The sequence below is a fragment of the Oncorhynchus gorbuscha genome, linkage group LG09 (genome assembly GCF_021184085.1).
Source record: "Oncorhynchus gorbuscha isolate QuinsamMale2020 ecotype Even-year linkage group LG09, OgorEven_v1.0, whole genome shotgun sequence".
Lineage (NCBI taxonomy): Eukaryota > Metazoa > Chordata > Actinopteri > Salmoniformes > Salmonidae > Oncorhynchus > Oncorhynchus gorbuscha.
Genome location: NC_060181.1, coordinates 48,621,223 through 48,638,541, shown reverse-complemented (window position 1 = coordinate 48,638,541; position 17,319 = coordinate 48,621,223). Strand labels below are relative to the sequence as shown.

Below are 17,319 nucleotides of genomic sequence, written 5' to 3'. Positions count from 1 at the left end.
CCAACTTCAAGTTAAAGGACAGTAAATAACTTCTCTCCACAGAATAATGATTTAATCACAGATTTATCCAACACCCAACCAAGCCAGCCACTCCAATGTGTCATAGGAAACAGCATCCAACTGACAACCTAGGTCAGCTTCGACTGCAAGTCAGCAACGTACTGCATTTGGTTGCATTATTGACTCATTGACTTTTTCCAAATGTTGTTACGTTACAGCCTTTATTAAATGATTATAAATATTTTTTATATTAGTCTATACACAATACCCCATACCCCATACCCCATTATATATTAGTCTATACACAATACCCCATAATGACAAAGCAAAAACAGGTTTAAGGAAACATAAATACCTTATTTAAATAAGTATTCTTGTTACGGTTTTCTTCTGTTGAAAGAGTGGAAAACCGTAACAGAATCACCCACCACAACAGGACCAAGCGGCGTGGTGACAGGCAGCGGTAGCAGGAGCAGCGAAATCCAGATTTCTGGACATAGGAGGAAATCTTGGACAGTAAAGGACCCTGCGCAGGCAGCACGGCGACGCAGATGGAAGCCCAAGAGTCAGCCCCAAAAATGTATTGGGGGGAGGCACACAGGGAGTATGGCGAAGCCAGGTAGGAGACCTGCGCCAACTTCCTGTGCTTACGGGGGGCTAGAGAGACCGGGCAGGCACCGTGTTATGCTGTGGAGTGCACGGTGTCTCCAGTGCGGGTGAATTGCCGGTGCAGTATATACCAGCTCCTCGTATCGGACGGGCTAGAGTGGCATTGAGCCAAGTGTCATGAAGCCGGCTCTACGCATCTGGTCTCCAGTGCATCTCCTTGGGCCGGCTTACATGGCACCAGCCTTGCACACGGTGTCCCCGGGTTCGCCTGCAGAGCCCAGTGCGGGCAATTCCACCTTGCCGCACTGGCAGGACGACCGGGAGCATTCAACCAGGTAAGGTTGGGCAGGCTCGGTGCTCAAGAGCTCCAGTGCGCCTGCACGGTCCCATCTATCCAGTACCACCTCCACGCACCAGCCCTCCGGTGGCAGCTCCCCGCACCAGGCTTCCTGTCCTCGGCCCAGTACCACCAGTGCCAGCACCACGCACCAGGCCTACAGTGCGCTTCACCTGTCCAGCGCTGCCAGAGCCTTCCTCCTCGTCAGCGTTGCCGGAGTCTCCTGCCTGTCCGGCGCCGCCAGAGTCTCCCGCCTGTCCGGCGCCGCCAGAGTCTCCCGCCTGTCCGGCGCCGCCAGAGTCTCCCGCCTGTCCGGCGCCGCCAGAGTCTCCCGTCTGTCATGCGCCGCCAGAGTCTCCCGTCTGTCATGCGCCGCCAGAGTCTCCCGTCTGTCATGCGCCGCCAGAGTCTCCCGTCTGTCATGCACCGCCAGAGTCTCCCGTCTGTCATGCGCCGCCAGAGTCTCCCGTCTGTCATGTGCCGCCAGAGTCTCCCGTCTGTCATGTGCCGCCAGAGTCTCCCGTCTGTCATGTGCCGCCAGAGTCTCCCGTCTGTCATGTGCCGCCAGAGTCTCCCGTCTGTCATGTGCCGCCAGAGTCTCCCGTCTGTCATGTGCCGCCAGAGTCTCCCGTCTGTCATGTGCCGCCAGAGTCTCCCGTCTGTCATGTGCCGCCAGAGTCTCCCGTCTGTCATGTGCCGCCAGAGTCTCCCGTCTGTCATGTGCCGCCAGAGTCTCCCGTCTGTCATGAGCCGCCAGAGTCTCCCGTCTGTCATGAGCCGCCAGAGTCTCCCGTCTGTCATGAGCCGCCAGAGTCGCCAGTCAGTACGGAGCAGCCAGAGTCGCCAGTCAGCACGGGGCAGCCAGAGTCGCCAGTCAGCACGGGGCAGCCAGAGTCGCCAGTCAGCACGGGACAGCCAGAGTCGCCAGTCAGCACGGAGCAGCCAGAGCCGCCAGTCAGCATGGAGCAGCCAGTGCCGCCAGTCAGCATGAAGCAGCCAGAGCCGCCAGTCAGCCAGGATCCGCCAGAGCCGCCAGTCTGCCAGGATCCGCCAGTGCCGCCAGTCTGCCAGGATCCGCCAGTGCCGCCAGTCAGCCAGGATCTGCCAGAGCCGCCAGTCAGCCAGGATCTGCCAGAGCCACCATTCAGCCAGGATCTGCCAGAGCCATCAACCTGCTTGAGCTTCCTCTTCCTCTCAGTCCTGAGCTTCCTCTCAGTCCTGAGCTTCCTCTCAGTCTTGAGTTACCCCTCAGTCCTGAGCTATCCCTCAGTCCCGAGCTATCCCTCAGTCCGGAGCTGCCCCTCAGTCCGGAGCTGCCCCTCAGTCCGGAGCTGCCCCTCAGTCCGGAGCTGCCCCTCAGTCCGGAGCTGCCCCTCTGTCCAGTGGGGCCCTTTGTTAGGGTTACTAGGCCAAGGTCGGCGGCTAGGGTCGACAATCTAAGGACATGGAGTAAGCGGACTAAGACTATGTTGGAGTGGGGTCCACGTCTCGCGCCAGAGCCGCCACCGTGGACAGACGCCCACCCAGACCCTCCCCTATGGGTTTAGGTGTGCGGCCGGGAGTCCGCAGCTTTTTTTGGGGGGGGGGGGGGGGGTACTGTCACGCCCTGGCCTTAGTATTTTGTGTTTTCTTTATTATTTTGGTCAGGCCAGGGTGTGACATTGGCATTTACGTGGTGTGTTTTGTCTAGGGTTTATTTGTAGGTTATGGGATTGTGGTTTAGTGAAGTAGTCTAGGTAAGTCTATGGTTGCCTAGAGTGGTTCTCAATCAGAGGCAGGTGTTTATCGGTGTCTCTGATTGGGAATTATATTTAGGCAGCCATATTCTTTGAGTGTTTCTTGGGTGATTGTTCCTGTCTCTGTGTTTGTTGCACCAGATAGGGCTGTTTCAGTTTTTCACGTTTCTTGTGTTTTGTATATTGCTCGTATTTTCATCTTTATTAAAGATGTATAAAGATAACCACGCTGCATTTTGGTCCTCCTCTCTTTCGACGGGAGAAAACCGTAACAATTCTGACCCTTTGTAAGACTCAAAATTGAGCTCAGGTGCATCCTGTTTCCATTGATCATCCTCGAGATGTTTCTACAACTTGATTGGTGTCCACTTGTGGTAAATTCCATTGATTGGACATGATTTGGAAAGGCACACACCTGTCTATAAAATTTACCACAGTTGACAGTGCATGTCAGAGAAAAACTCAAGCCATGAGGTCAAACGAATATCCATAGAGCTCCGAGACAGGATTGAGTCAAGGCACAGATCTGGGGAAGGGTAGCAAAACATTTCTGCAGCATTGAAGGTCCCCGAGAACACGGTGGCCTCCATCAGTCTTAAATGGAAGATGTTTGGAACCACCAACTCTTCCTAGAGCTGTCCGCCCGGCCAAACTGAGCAATCAGGGGAGAAGTGTCTTGGTCAAGGAGGTGAATAAGAAGCCAATGGTCACTCTGACAGAGCTCTAGAGTTCCTCTGTGGAGATGGGAGAACATTTCAGAAGAACAACCATCTCCGCAGCACTCCACCAATCAGGCCTGGAGTTTGCCAAAAGGCACTTAAATACTCTCAGACCATAGTCAGGATCAGGGCAAAGATGAAAGGAGCAGTGAGATGTAAAGTACAGTGAAGTACAGCACTACTCCACAGCGCTCAGGACCTCAGACTGGGGTGAAGGTTCACCTTCCAACAGGACAACAACCCTACGCACACAGCCAAGACAATGCAGGAGGGGCTTCGGGGCAAGTCTATAATTGTCCTTGAGTGGCCCAGCCAGAGCCCAGACTTGAACCCAATAAACATCTATGGAAAGATCTGAAAATAGCTGTGCAGTGACACTCCCCATCCAACCTGACAGAGCTTGAGAGGATCTGCAGAGAAGAATGGGAGAAACTGTCCAAATACAGGTGTACCAAGCTTGTTGCATCATACTCAAGAAGCCTCGAGGCTGTAGACATTTACATTTACATTTAAGTCATTTAGCAGACACTGCCAAAGGTGCTTCAAAAAAGTACTAAGTAAATGGTCTAAATACTTATGTAAATGTGATATTTCTCTCTTTTTTTGCAAACATTTCTCAAAACCTGTTTTTCCTTTGTCATATCCTTTGGGGTATTGTGTGTAAAACAATGGAATCAATTTTAGAATAAGGCTGTAATGTAACAAACTTTCCAAAGGCAGTGTATGTGTATTGTGGACACACAAATGGACACACAGACGCATGTAGGCACAGGCACACACACACACACACACACACACACACACACACACACACACACACACACACACACACACACACACACACACACACACACACACACACACACACACACACACACACACACACACACACACACACACACACACACACACACACACACACACACACACACACACACACACAGTAAAGTTTTGTTTACTGATTTGCTCTAATACTACTTTCACCGCTTGACATCATCCACTGTTACCGTAAATAGATCAAAGCACATCTGTTTTGCCAACCAACAGCCACACATTTATAATTGTGACCTGGTCTGAATGGCTCAGAGCGAAGCGACCCGTTGGATGCTAAACGGTTTGGACACGGGAGATGCTGAAGCATATGAGCAGAGGAATGCTTACAGTTAGTTGTAGGCAGACAGGGGGAATTCTCTGGAGCCACACTGGGCTCTGTTGTTTAGTCTCGGGGCAGACTGATATAGATACCACGATTCCGGCCTGGGGAGGGGGACACAGAGGGACCAGGGCTGACCAGACATACAGCTGGGGCTAGGCTGGGGCTGTGTGGGGGCTGCATGGGGATGGGTTGGGATATATAGCTGGGGTATGGGGCTGGTCTACTTGGCTTGGGACTGGAGTTGAGAGAAATGGCTGGAGCCTTATAGCTTTAAAAGCAGCTTATAGCGCTGAGTAATAGGGGCTGAGGCTGGGGCTGGATCTGGGCTTTGGGTTAATGGCTTATCTCATTGCCAAGCTGGTGCTGGGGTACATGCCAATACTTTTGCTATGACCTGGTCTGGCCCAGACTGAGTGTGATAGTGTAGGTGCCGGAGTGACCAGAGAAGCCTCAAGTTGTCCAGTTGTCACACCCGTGACTCTGATTCAGTCTAATGAGCAGGTCCCTGTCACCCCACATTTGGCCCGTGTACACTTGTAGGATCTGGCAGCCGATAACCTGCTAGATTTCCACTCCCCAACCTCACCACCACCCCACTTGCCAGACACTGTAACTCCACGAGCATTGGGCTTGTCACCAGATCAGCACCATACCATTCAACAAGCACTGAGGTCCTGGGGATAATACCCACTATCGTCCTGACAAACAAACAAATAAATAAACAAATAATTAAACTAGGAAAAGCTTAATCCCACAACGCCTGGTCATCCACTTGTCATTAAAAAGCGTGACTAGCTGGTGGCACAGCGGTCTAAGGCACTGCATCGCAGTGCTGGAGGTGTCACTACATACCTGGGTTCGATCCCAGGCTGTCGTAGCTGGCCACATGGCAGCGCACAATTGGCGGGCCGGGATGTCCTTGTCCCATTGTGCTCTAGCGACTCCTTGTGGTGGGCCAGGCGCATGCACGCTGACTTTGGTCACCAGTTGTACAGCGTTTCCTCCTACACATTGGTGCGTCTGGCTTCTGGGTTAAGCAAGTGGGTTGTCAAGAAGCAGTGCGGTTTGGCAAGGTGGTGTTTCGGAGGATGCATGCCGCACCCACTGCAGAACCTGAGACAGAGCTGCATTTCCTGACAAAATGTCAAAAATATTAAACAATTAGAGAGTGTCATTTTCCCAAATTTGAAACCCTTATTCAAGGTTTCAAAAACCTCTCTGATGAGGATAGGCTACACGTCCTGTTGGGGGAGGACGCAGAGTGTTGTGGATTGGCAGCGCACTACATTGCTGCCTGCCATAAGATGAGGGACAGTGTCTGACAGGCCAATCAACCTGCACATGTCCTCTACTGTATAGTTATTGTTGAATGTATGGTTATTTTGATACTTGGTTATTGTTGTTACTGTTGTCCCGTTTACAATTCGATTCTCATTTTTTTCTCAAGCTTTGGCAATATGTACATTGTTACGTCATGCCAATAAAGCAAATTGAATAGAATATATATAGAGATAGAGAGAGAGAGAGAGAGAGAGAGAGAGAGAGAGAGAGAGAGAGAGAGAGAGAGAGAGAGAGAGAGAGAGAGAGAGAGAGAGAGAGAGAGAGAGAGAGACTTATTTACTGGTGATGATGATGATTGTAAGGATGATGAATAAGATATGGTACAACAGACTACAGACAGAAGCCTTCCCAATCCCATCTTCATTCTCAAGACTTCTCCTTCTCCAACAGACGGACCACCTTCCCATAATTTCTCATGGGCACTGTCCTGGAAAATGGCACAAAGGTTTACTTAACTTGGTCATTGGCTGTGGCACCAATTACTGGTAATATATATCCAATAGGTCCTTGGCAGGGACCCGTGAAAACAAGACTGATCATTACAATGACAACACCTGTCAGTCTGCTCACCGCCGAGCTCCAGCTGTTAAAATAATTAGCTCATGGCCTGTGAATAATATAACAATACAATGAGCCGAGACGGTGTCCAAAATATTCATAGCCTCAGATGCAGTGGCGATTTTAGCATGTAATTCATGATGGGGGAAACTATTGATTTTCTTTTTTTTTATGCATGCCAGCAAAGCCAATACACAACACAACCCCAAAAAATTCATTAATTGCACTATAACGGTGACAAACAGTGCCCACAAACTGTTAGGGCCTACACAGAGATTTATTTTCAGCACCATGGAGTGAATCCTTACCACTGCTTCACCTGGCTATGAGCGGAGCCTTGTCTGGCAGCATAACAGTTAATTCAGCCTCATTTACTGCCTTTAAAAAAAACATTGCTGATATGGTTGACTTGCTTAAACAAATGTGGTTTCTATTGATAATTGAGATGTACAAACTATGGCATAAGGGAACGATTAGCGGATAAGAGGCCATCTGTAATTTCGATTAAGACATTAATGAGCGAACTAAAATGGGCGTAGACAATATAACTATTTGTTCAGTACTTTTGAAATGTACAGCGACAGAATCCAGAACATGGGCCGTTCTTACAGTATTATCCCTGTACACCAAGTTAGAACCATAGGATAAATAAAGGGGGCTTATCACCAGACAATGAAAGCTCTTACAATATTCAATGTTTACATTTCTCTAAAACAGGCTATAGTACAGGCTATAGTACATGTGCACCACCAAGTCAGAAGAGTAGACTAAGGACCATATTATTAGGATGAGGAACATGGGCTACTAACACAACATACACTTAGTATTACTTTCTTAGCTAGAGTATACATATCTCCCTGGCATATTACTGTCACGTTCATTATAAGAAGGAGACCAAGGTGCAGTGTGGTATACGTACATTCTTTATTAAAAGAATAAACACTGAACAAACTAACAAAACAAACCGTGAAGCTAATCTGAATAGTGCAGACAGGCAACTACACACAGAGCAAGATCCCACAAACACCAATGGGAAATGGCTACCTAAATATGATCACCAATCAGAGACAACAACAAACAGCTGCCTCTGATTGGGGACCATATCAGGCCACCATAAACATACAAATCACCTAGACCTACAAACCCTAGACATACAAAACCCTTAGACAATACAAAAACTAGCGTACCCACCCTAGTCACACCCTGACCTAACCAACATATAAAGAAAACAGAGATATCTCAGGTCAGGGTGTGACAATTACATAATTTAGGTAGTAGCATACAATACATTTTTGGACTCACCTTGTTGTGCTGTGCTTAAAAAGGAAGGTGGTGTAGTGGTGCTTGATGTGGGCAAATTTTGTGCATCAAACCATTTCATGCTCGAATTTTCGAGCTCTCCCTGTAGATTTTGTAGTGATGTAGTATCACCATGAGTGACAGAACAATGAGCCAATCACGGCGCAGCTAAATAACATTACCAACCTCTAGGCTCTATATTTTACGCTGGTTGCCCCACCACCAAGGAAAACACAGAGCTAGGCCGAAACACCTGCATTTTGGAGCTGTCTTTCTCAGGAAAGCAAAAAATAAACCACGTTTGTATGCGGCTTTATTAACTCAATGATTTTGTTTTACATTGTTTGCAAACTGATATGTGACATGTATTAATGCCAAAATACATATTTCACGTGGTAACTCCCACGCTCACTGCGACAGGTGGATTCATGTGTCATTCACAGTGTGGTCTCCTAGCTACAGCCTACAGAGCCTCATCAACCATGCCTCTCAATAACTTTTTTTGGTTGCACCAGCAACTCTCCTCTCCGGTCTGTGGGATCTGACTTTGTGGTTGTATTATCTAGTGGAAACCCTCTTCTACTGCCTGCCTTGTTGCATGCCTTATGAGAAAGCGAACACAAACGGCCACTGAAAACAAGTTATGTGTTAATCAAAGCAGTTTATCGTCCCCTAAAACTAGCTAGAATGATCCAATCTATAGCTAGCTCACAAAACTTCTAATGTTAGCTTTAGAGTAGCCTAGCTAGCTTGATAGCTGCCTAGCTAATTTTAGCTAGCTAGGTTTATGCAATCACGCAGCAAGCAACTAACGTAAGTATAGTGTTTAAATGTAACCCTGCCTTGTTACAAAGTCTGTGTTTAGTGTTATCCTACCTTAAATAAAGCTTATAGAATGAATAATTGCAGAAGAGCAGTGTAATCAGATGAACATGTTTTATGACATAAAATGTAAATACTTTTCTAGAATTAAATTTATATTTATAGAAATTGTAACCATTCTTTGCAAAATGCTCAGCCCTGCTATAGTAGCTCACTAAACTACGGAGTATGTTGTCCATTGATGTTGTCTCCGGCTTTTAAAAAATATCAGATTCAAAATGTATAATAACAAGGTTTGTGGTAATTTAAAAGGGTTTGATCCAACTTAGGTCAGGAGTGTTTCCAATTCACATACCCAGCCCTAGTCATAGCCCTGATGAAAAGGGAAGCTATTTATAAAATAATATTTTGTCATAGCCTATGAATAGGACCCAGAGTTTTACCTGACCAGGTCATGAGATCAGGAAACATTTTGACACACCACTTTTCAACTTGTCGTGCCACCTCTACTTGAAAACCGATGTCTAGTTTAAGGCTGATGTGCAACCACCGATGTCAAAGCTGACGTGCATACCTATATAATGTAGATAGCTGACATAATGACGCCACGAAAAATACAGCGCAACACAGAACAAAAGCAGAAAAATACTAAGAGCACACTTCCAACTACTAAACAAGTTCAAGTCCAGCAGTCATTTGAGTACGAATGTTTAAGAGTGACAACTCAAAGGCGAAATCCATTAACGCCAAGATAATGGCATTCATTGCCCTTGACAATCAATCGTTCTCTGTCGTGGATGATGTTGGCTTTCGCCGACTGGTCGAGCACCTCGAGCCCCTGTACACACTACCAAGTAGGTGCTATTTTTCAAATGTTGCCCTACTGGAGTTGCACAGTATTGTTGGAACTCACATCCATGAGCTACTTGCTATGGGCATCACTGCTATTAGCTTCACGACTGACGTTTGGACCAGCGATGTCAGCCCCATGAGCATACTGAGTCTGGCAGCACAGTGGGTTGACGAGGATTTTGTACTGAGGAAAGGTGTATTGCATGCTCAAGAATGTGCTGTTTCTCATACGGCTGCTGCCATTTCAATGACATTTGAGAAAATGTTTGAAACTTGGAAACATGAACACACTCCTAGCTCCATTCGAACAACTGATTCTAGAAATATGCTCATCAACTGCATCTGCTGCAGACGTGATACCCTGTTATGACATTGAAACTCCTGCTGAACAAAACTGCCGACACAGACTGTAGGGGTTAAAACTTGCAAAAGAGGCTGTGAACAAGTGATTCGGTGGCATTCTCTCTTTACTGTGTCGCCACCATGCTCGATGCTAGGCACAAGTACAGCTACTTCGATGCAGACAAAAAACAGGGTTTATGTGAAATGTTAGACACAGCTGGACAAGATAGAAACGGACACAGTGACAGTGTGCACCAAAGAAGGGAGGCCACGGACAGACAGAGCTGAAACTTCAGTGCTTGACCTGTATGATGCAATCCTGGTTGAGACTGAACAAATGAACAACAAGTAAGTGAAAGAAATAGGTTGATTGTGTTTTACTGGTAATGGGGACATATGTAAATGCCAACAAAATAACTTTTTGTGTGTGTGTGTGTGTGTGTGTGTGTGTGTGTGTGTGTGTGTGTGTGTGTGTGTGTGTGTGTGTGTGTGTGTGTGTGTGTGTGTGTGTGTGTGTGTGTGTGTGTGTGTGTGTGTGTGTGTGTGTGTCAACTATGCTAGAATGCTTAAAAGACCGCCACATTTTTTAATATCGGTCTCATGTAGCTTTTTTTTTGGCAAGGAAAATATTGGATATCGGTATGTCCTATCAGTGCATCCCAAACACACACACAGACTGGGGAACAAGGCCAAGTGTCTTCAAACGAGGCCTTCGACACTGGAAAAAAAGCAAAGCAGAGTTTTGATCTTTCTGTTCACTGGCCACAGCCATTAGGAAGCTGTTCGGGTTCAATTATGATGATAATTTGTGTGAAGAGAGAGCGTCTTTGTGCAAGTTGTATGCATTGCACATTTATGTATAGGGTTACCATGCCATGGCCCAACATGCTAGATAGGAGAAGGGCAGTAGGTTCACAAAAATCTAAAGGATGTGTGATAAAATATACATTTTTATTAACAGGAATAGGATTTTTTTTAAATATTAAATTGAGAGAGAGAGAGAGAGAGAGAGAGAGAGAGAGAATACTTTGTATTCCTAAGTGTTTTCTTTATTTTGGCAGTTACATGTATGTGTTGTGTATGGAGACCTGCACAGATAATTATTCATTGAATTCCTTTATGCTTTATTGTGTATGACTAGGTCATTAAGGGCTTGATTCAATCGGTATCACAGAAGTTCAATACTATAGCATGATTTAAACTTAAAGGCGATTTTCCTGCTTTTGCAGAGACTTCATTTACGGTAAATGCTGCACCTGTTGGCTCAATCGAAATGACCTTTAAATTCAAATTGCGCTATAGCGCTGGACTTCCGCAATATGGATTGAATCAAGCCCAAATTCTCAGTAATACTGTACACATACAATGCACTCTTACACACCTCTATTTCCACCCCACTTGGGGACTGCAGAGTGAAACACACACCACACCTTCCCTCACCATACAGCCCTCCCTTCCTTACCATCCACACATTGCCACTCGTAATCGGGTGTTCCTGAAAAGCAAAGTGTTACAGTAATGAACTAAACATAGTGCTAAAGCTGTCACGTGGTTAAGCAGGCATAAGCAAGGAGACTTCATGGGAGCAGGGGGATAGGGCATCTGCCTGGGCTGGGCATCTAGTATCTGATCTATGGGGGTAGATGGTAAAGATGAGAACAGATAAGAGCCACACGAGGCCCTCTGACAAAGGAGGAGTGCCCTGCGGTACATTTGAATTGCACAAAGAAACACACACCAATGCTAAGGGCTCAAACACTCAGCATAACTCTACATCATGATAGTATATTTGTTGTGGAAATTCTTACACAGGGACACTCAAAGTCAATCTAAATTGAATTATTCTTTATTTGTCAGTGCGCTGGAGAGGTTCCAACCAACTCAATGCACCATAGTGCACATGTCAATCAGGGGCTCTGCTTGGGCAGTCCCAGCAGTGGTCTTAAATATGGCTTTACACAGACAAGTTATTTTTTCATGATTTAGTATAATTAATTCATCATTACCATTTTGTTTCATTCATGTGACCGACCAATACTAGTTCATAACATGTGACAGACCAATACCTCATGAGGTGTCTTCTCTCTAAGCTGAGACCTTAAAACGGAGATATCTTTAGTTCTCAAAACAAGGTCTGCTAAATTGCAGCTACTGATAGTGAGTATTCGTTCAGTCAGCCACTTGCGTGAACACAGAAATTGGTTTATAGTACAACACATAAATAGAACACAGAAATTAGTTTTAAGAAAATCACATACATTAAATTCCCATTATATATCACTGAATGCAATCATATACATTTATCGTCATGATATGAATTGCTGTAACATAAAAATTCCACATGAAATAAAGTTTATGTGTATACCACAGCCTACTCAAGTAATGGAAGAGGAAGTTCTGCAACACTTAGGTCTCACAAAAATCAGGGCATAAGACGGTCATACTGTCTGTACTGTTTCCTCGTCTTTGTTACACAATGGTTACACACCCTCTAGTGGTATTAAAATACAAATAGCAACCCCTACTTTGATGAGAGAGCCTTAATATTTTAATAGAAACACCACAGAAAACCACTGTATTTTTATGATATGGAAACTTAACATGTCACAAAGCTTGTGAAAAGGCTTTACATATCAATAAGTGATAGACCATATGTAATGGATTCACCAAAACACTAAACCTATTCATCCCTCAATTATCAATTTCTTCATGAAATACAGATTGAAGAACAGTATCTATTTCATGTATTAGTCTTACAACATTTGCTTTTGTACTAAATTGAGCCAAACCACTTTATTACTGTTTTAAGTAAGTTTAAAATACTTTTTAATAATATGTTTTATGTAGTTTTTCCTAATTCAACAGACCTGAGAGGAAATCTACAAATTCTTGACAGGAAATGCTTCATATTCAATTGATTTTGGCAGTAAAAAACACTCAGGCACCTATTCTGGAGCCATGCTGGTGATTACAGGCATGTTGGGACACTAAAAGTCACCCCCAGTTTGCCTCACCAACACCACTGGTCATACCCCCCTACCACCATCTCGTCCCTTTAAAACGAGATGCCTTCTGGGGGTGTGTTAGCATAGGCTGTTGTTGTTGCACCATTGACTATGTGTAATTCTCTCCAAATCAGTTTCACCCCCCGACCCCCCCCCAACACACTCTGCCCGATTTAACGACCAGAAAAAGGTCACATTTTTGAGAAGTGACTTCAATGCGTGTTCCATGCTGGGTCGTCACTTTCGATTTCCTAAAACCCTTTTGTGTCACACACTCATCAAGCTCACGGAACTGTACATGCTCCACCTCATGGCGCACCAGTGACTATCCAAGATTGTGCCATTTTTTCTCTAACGTTTATACCGCATTTCGCATTTGGCACTGATTTATTCTATGAGCCTCAAGTAAGGGATGGAATTGTCAGGGATTCCTACTTTCTTTTGTGATGACTTCCCAATGAGACTTTTCTCTAATTCTACCCCTGCCTAAACCTGAACTGATTATGAACATTAAGAGAGCAAAAGGGAATTCATTCCAACATTCATAAAAACACTCTACACATACAGTATCTACAACTGTATTTAAAGGGAACTGTACTTTAGGGAGAGACTGAACCCATCCGCCCATCTGTTTCATTTATCCCTCGACCCATCCAACAACCTTAAACTCAGTTTGAGGGAGCCACAGGACACCCCTCTGAGAGGGCAGAAAAACAACTGTCTTTTCCTTTTGGGGCTTGCTCACTGGACGTAGAGAAGGGGGGGGATCTTTAACTCCCCGCACCAGAATTAATGGAGCATGTGATGTAGCCATGATCTGCAGTGGGCTCCCAACTCGCAGGTGACACTAGTCTACGCGGGTCCATGTATCGTGACCTAAGTGAGCTATATCATAACTGCATGTGACTGCTGATGACTAGTGACCTTTCTCTAGTCTGGAGCCATCCATTTCAATTACGACACTGTAGTGGGGCTAGCTAAGTCAGAAATAGTTGGAGTGCCCAGCTGAAAAGCATACAGTATGCTTCGACTTTATACTCTACTGAATATTGCTGTTACTGTGACCATGATAGGCCTATAGGCAGTGGTGTAAATACTATATTATTATTATTATTATTATTATTATTATTATATCAGTTACACTCCCGTTCAAACGTTTGGGGTCACTTACTGTATAAATGTCCTTGTTTTCTAAAGAAAACCACAGTTTTTTGTCCATTAAAATAACATCAAAATGATCAAAAGTACAGCCTAGACGTTGTTAATATTGTAGCTGGAAACGGCTGATTTTTAATGGAATAACTACATAGGCGTACAGAGGCCCATTATCAACAACCATCACTCCTGTGTTCCAATGGCACGTTGTGTTAGCTAATCCAAGTTTATAATTTTAAACGACTAATTGATCATTAGAAAACCCTTTTACAACTATGTTAACACAGCTGAAAACTGTTGTCCTAATTAAAGAAACAATAAAACTGGCCTTTTTGTAAACTAGTTGAGTATCTGGAGCATCAGCATTCGTGGGTGCGATTACAGGCTCAAAATGGCTAGAAACAAAGACTTTCTTCTGAAACTCATCAGTTTATTCTTGTTCTGAGAAATAAAGGCTATTCCACGTGAGAAAATGACATGAAAATGAAGATCTTGTACAACGCTGTGTACTACTCACGTCACAGAACAGTGCAAATTGGCTCTAACCAGAATAGAAAGAGGAGCAAGAGGACAAGTACATTAAAATGTCTAGTTTGAGAAACAGATGCCTCACAAGTCCTCAACTGCCAGTTGCCATAATATGCATATCTTATATTCCTGGCATGAGTAGCAGGAAGTTGAAATTGGGCAGGCTATTTATCCAAAAGTGAAAATGTTGCCCCCTATACTTTAAGAAGTTAAAGGCTTTACTCACATCGGTACGGAGAGCGTGATCACACAGTCATCCGGAACAGTTGAGGCTTTCATACATGTTTCAGTGTTACTTTCCTCGAAGCGTGCATTGAAGTTATTTAGCTCGTCTGGTAGGCTCGTGCCACTGGGCAGTTCTCGGCTGTGCTTCCCTTTGCAGTCTGTAATAGTTTGCAAGCTCTGCCACATCCGATGAGTGTCGGAGCCGGTGTAGTACGTATCGATCTTTGTCCTGTATTGATGCTTTGCCTGTTTGATGGTTCGTCGGAGGGCATAGCGGGATTTCTTATAATCTTCCGGGTTACAGTCCCGCTCCTTGAAAGCGGCAGCTCTACCCTTTAGCTCAGTGTGATTGTTTCCTGTAATCCATGGCTTCTGGTTGGGGTATGTATGTACAGGCACTGTGGGGACGACATCCTCGATGTACTTATTGATAGCCAGTGACTGATGTGTTGTACTCCTCAATGCCATCGGAAGAATCCCGGAACGTATTCCAGTCTGTTCTTGCAAAACAGTCCTGTAGTTTAGCATCTGCTTCATCTGACTACTTTTTTATAGACCGAGTGTATACCGAGTGTATAACCCGCCAGCTCTATGTTCTTAATTCTTAATGTCGTCGTTCATCCACGACTCTGTGAAGCATAACATTTTACCGTTTTTAATGTCCCGTTGGTAGGATATACGTGCTTTCAGTTCGTCCCATTTATTTTCTAGCGATTGAACGTTAGCTAGCAGAACGGAGGGCAAGGGCAGATTAGCCACTCTTCGCCTGGTCCTCACAAGGCACCCTGATCTTTTGCCTCAGAATCGCAGTTTCCTTCTCCAGCGAATCGCGGGGATCTGGGCCTGGTCGGGTGTCAACAGTATATCCCTCGAGTCCGACTCATTGAAGAAAAACTCTTCGTCCAGTTTGAGGTGAACAATCCCATTTCTAATGTTTAGAAGCTCTTTTCGGTTATAGGAGATGGTAGAAGCAACATTATGCACAAAACAAGTTACGGACAATGCAAAAAGACAGCAGCCCTACCCATCGGCGTCATCACATACACTATCAAATTTGATTTGATTTGATTTTGATTTCAAAATTTGATTTATCAAGCATTTCATACATCTTATTTAGACACTTGGTAGCCTATAGCAACACCCCAAAATAAAAGACTTTAGATGTGCCAGGTGAACCTGCAACCACAACAGTTGACATAAGATCTTCTCTAAGCATTACAGGGATATGGCTCTGAATATATACAGTGACAACTCCCCCATAAACATTCCTACCTCTTCTATAAATGTTATATCCTTGTATTTCTACTTTCTATTACCTAAGTGAGTCTCAGAAATGTCTAATATTAGATTGTTATCTGATGTTAGCAAGTTAATGATTTCATTAACCTTATTTCCAAGGCTACATATATTAATATGGGCAATTCTCAGAGCTTATCAGAGATAGACATAATATAGAAAAGAACAAACAAAGCAAGAGAAAAAAAATACATTCAGCAGTCATTAATCAGTTGGTGTGTGTAAATGTGTCTGTGTGCTGCGGGGTTAAATGTAGGAACCCATAGGCTTGGCTCTCTAATCCCTTCCAGGCTTTTGGGAGGGAGGATGGACATTGAGCCTGTCATAACGGACGTAAGCAAGTTCCCCATGCCTTCTGGCAGCTTTCATAGCTGGGGTAACTTGTTTCTTCTTCTGGCACACAGCTTCAGGATAGTTCTTGTTGAGGAAGATGTATTTGGCTATTTCCAGAACAGCTACATTGTCCTTGAACCTCAGGAACTTGACTACTATCGACCTGAGCCTGTCACCTGGGCCAGTGGTGGGTTTTCCAGTCCTGCTCCACCTCAATCTTCCTGTAGTCCATCTTCAGTTTCTCCAAGATAATTTCCCTCACTTTGTCCTCAGATTCCGTCCAGGGCTCGTGGAGATTCTGCAATTCCGTCCACAACAATGTTGTTCCGTCTTGATTTTCTCTCAAGATAATTGGATATTTCTGTCATTGTTATGATGGATGATTCACATTCAGAACTGATGTCCTCTCTCAATGACAATAGATTGCTGTCATCTTGCCGTTCTTCTGTTTAAAACTTCTTGGTGACAGGGGGGCAGTATTGAGTAGCTTGGATGAATAAGGTGCCCAGAGTAAACTGCCTGCTACTCTGTCCCAGATGCTAATATATGCATATTATTAGGATTATTGGATAGGAAACACTCAGAGGTTTCTAAAACGGTTTGAATGATGTTTGTGAGTATAACAGAACTCATATGGCAGGCGAAAACCTGAAAAAAATCCAACCAGGAAGTGGGAAATCTGAGGTTTGTAGTTGTTCAAATCTTTGCCATTCAGTAGACAGTGTAAATGGGATCATAGTGCACTTGTAAGGCTTCCACTAGATGTCAACAGTCTTTAGAACTTTGTTTGAGTCTTCTACTGTGAGGTGGGGGAGAATGCGAGGGGATTGAGCCAGGTGTCTGGCAGAGTTCCACAGGCTCGTGACGCGCGGCCAAGAGAGAGTTAGCTCTCGATCCATTGCTTTTCTACAGACATAGGAATCCTCCGGTTGGAACATTATTGAAGATTCATGATAAAAACATCCTAAAGATTGATTTTGTACTTAGTTTGACAAGTTTCTACGGG

The 17,319-nt window shown here is 44.7% G+C and overlaps 1 protein-coding gene across 1 annotated transcript in view; it reads right to left on the bottom strand.

Annotated features, from left to right (window-relative positions):
- clybl (citrate lyase beta like) overlaps window positions 1-16,545 on the bottom strand; it is a 150,367-nt gene extending 133,822 nt beyond the window's left edge. The window contains exon 1 of the mRNA XM_046364047.1: window positions 16,490-16,545. Coding sequence (XP_046220003.1) covers window positions 16,490-16,545 — 56 coding nt within the window. The remainder of the gene's footprint in view (window positions 1-16,489) is intronic.
- Window positions 16,546-17,319: the final 774 nt, after the last annotated feature.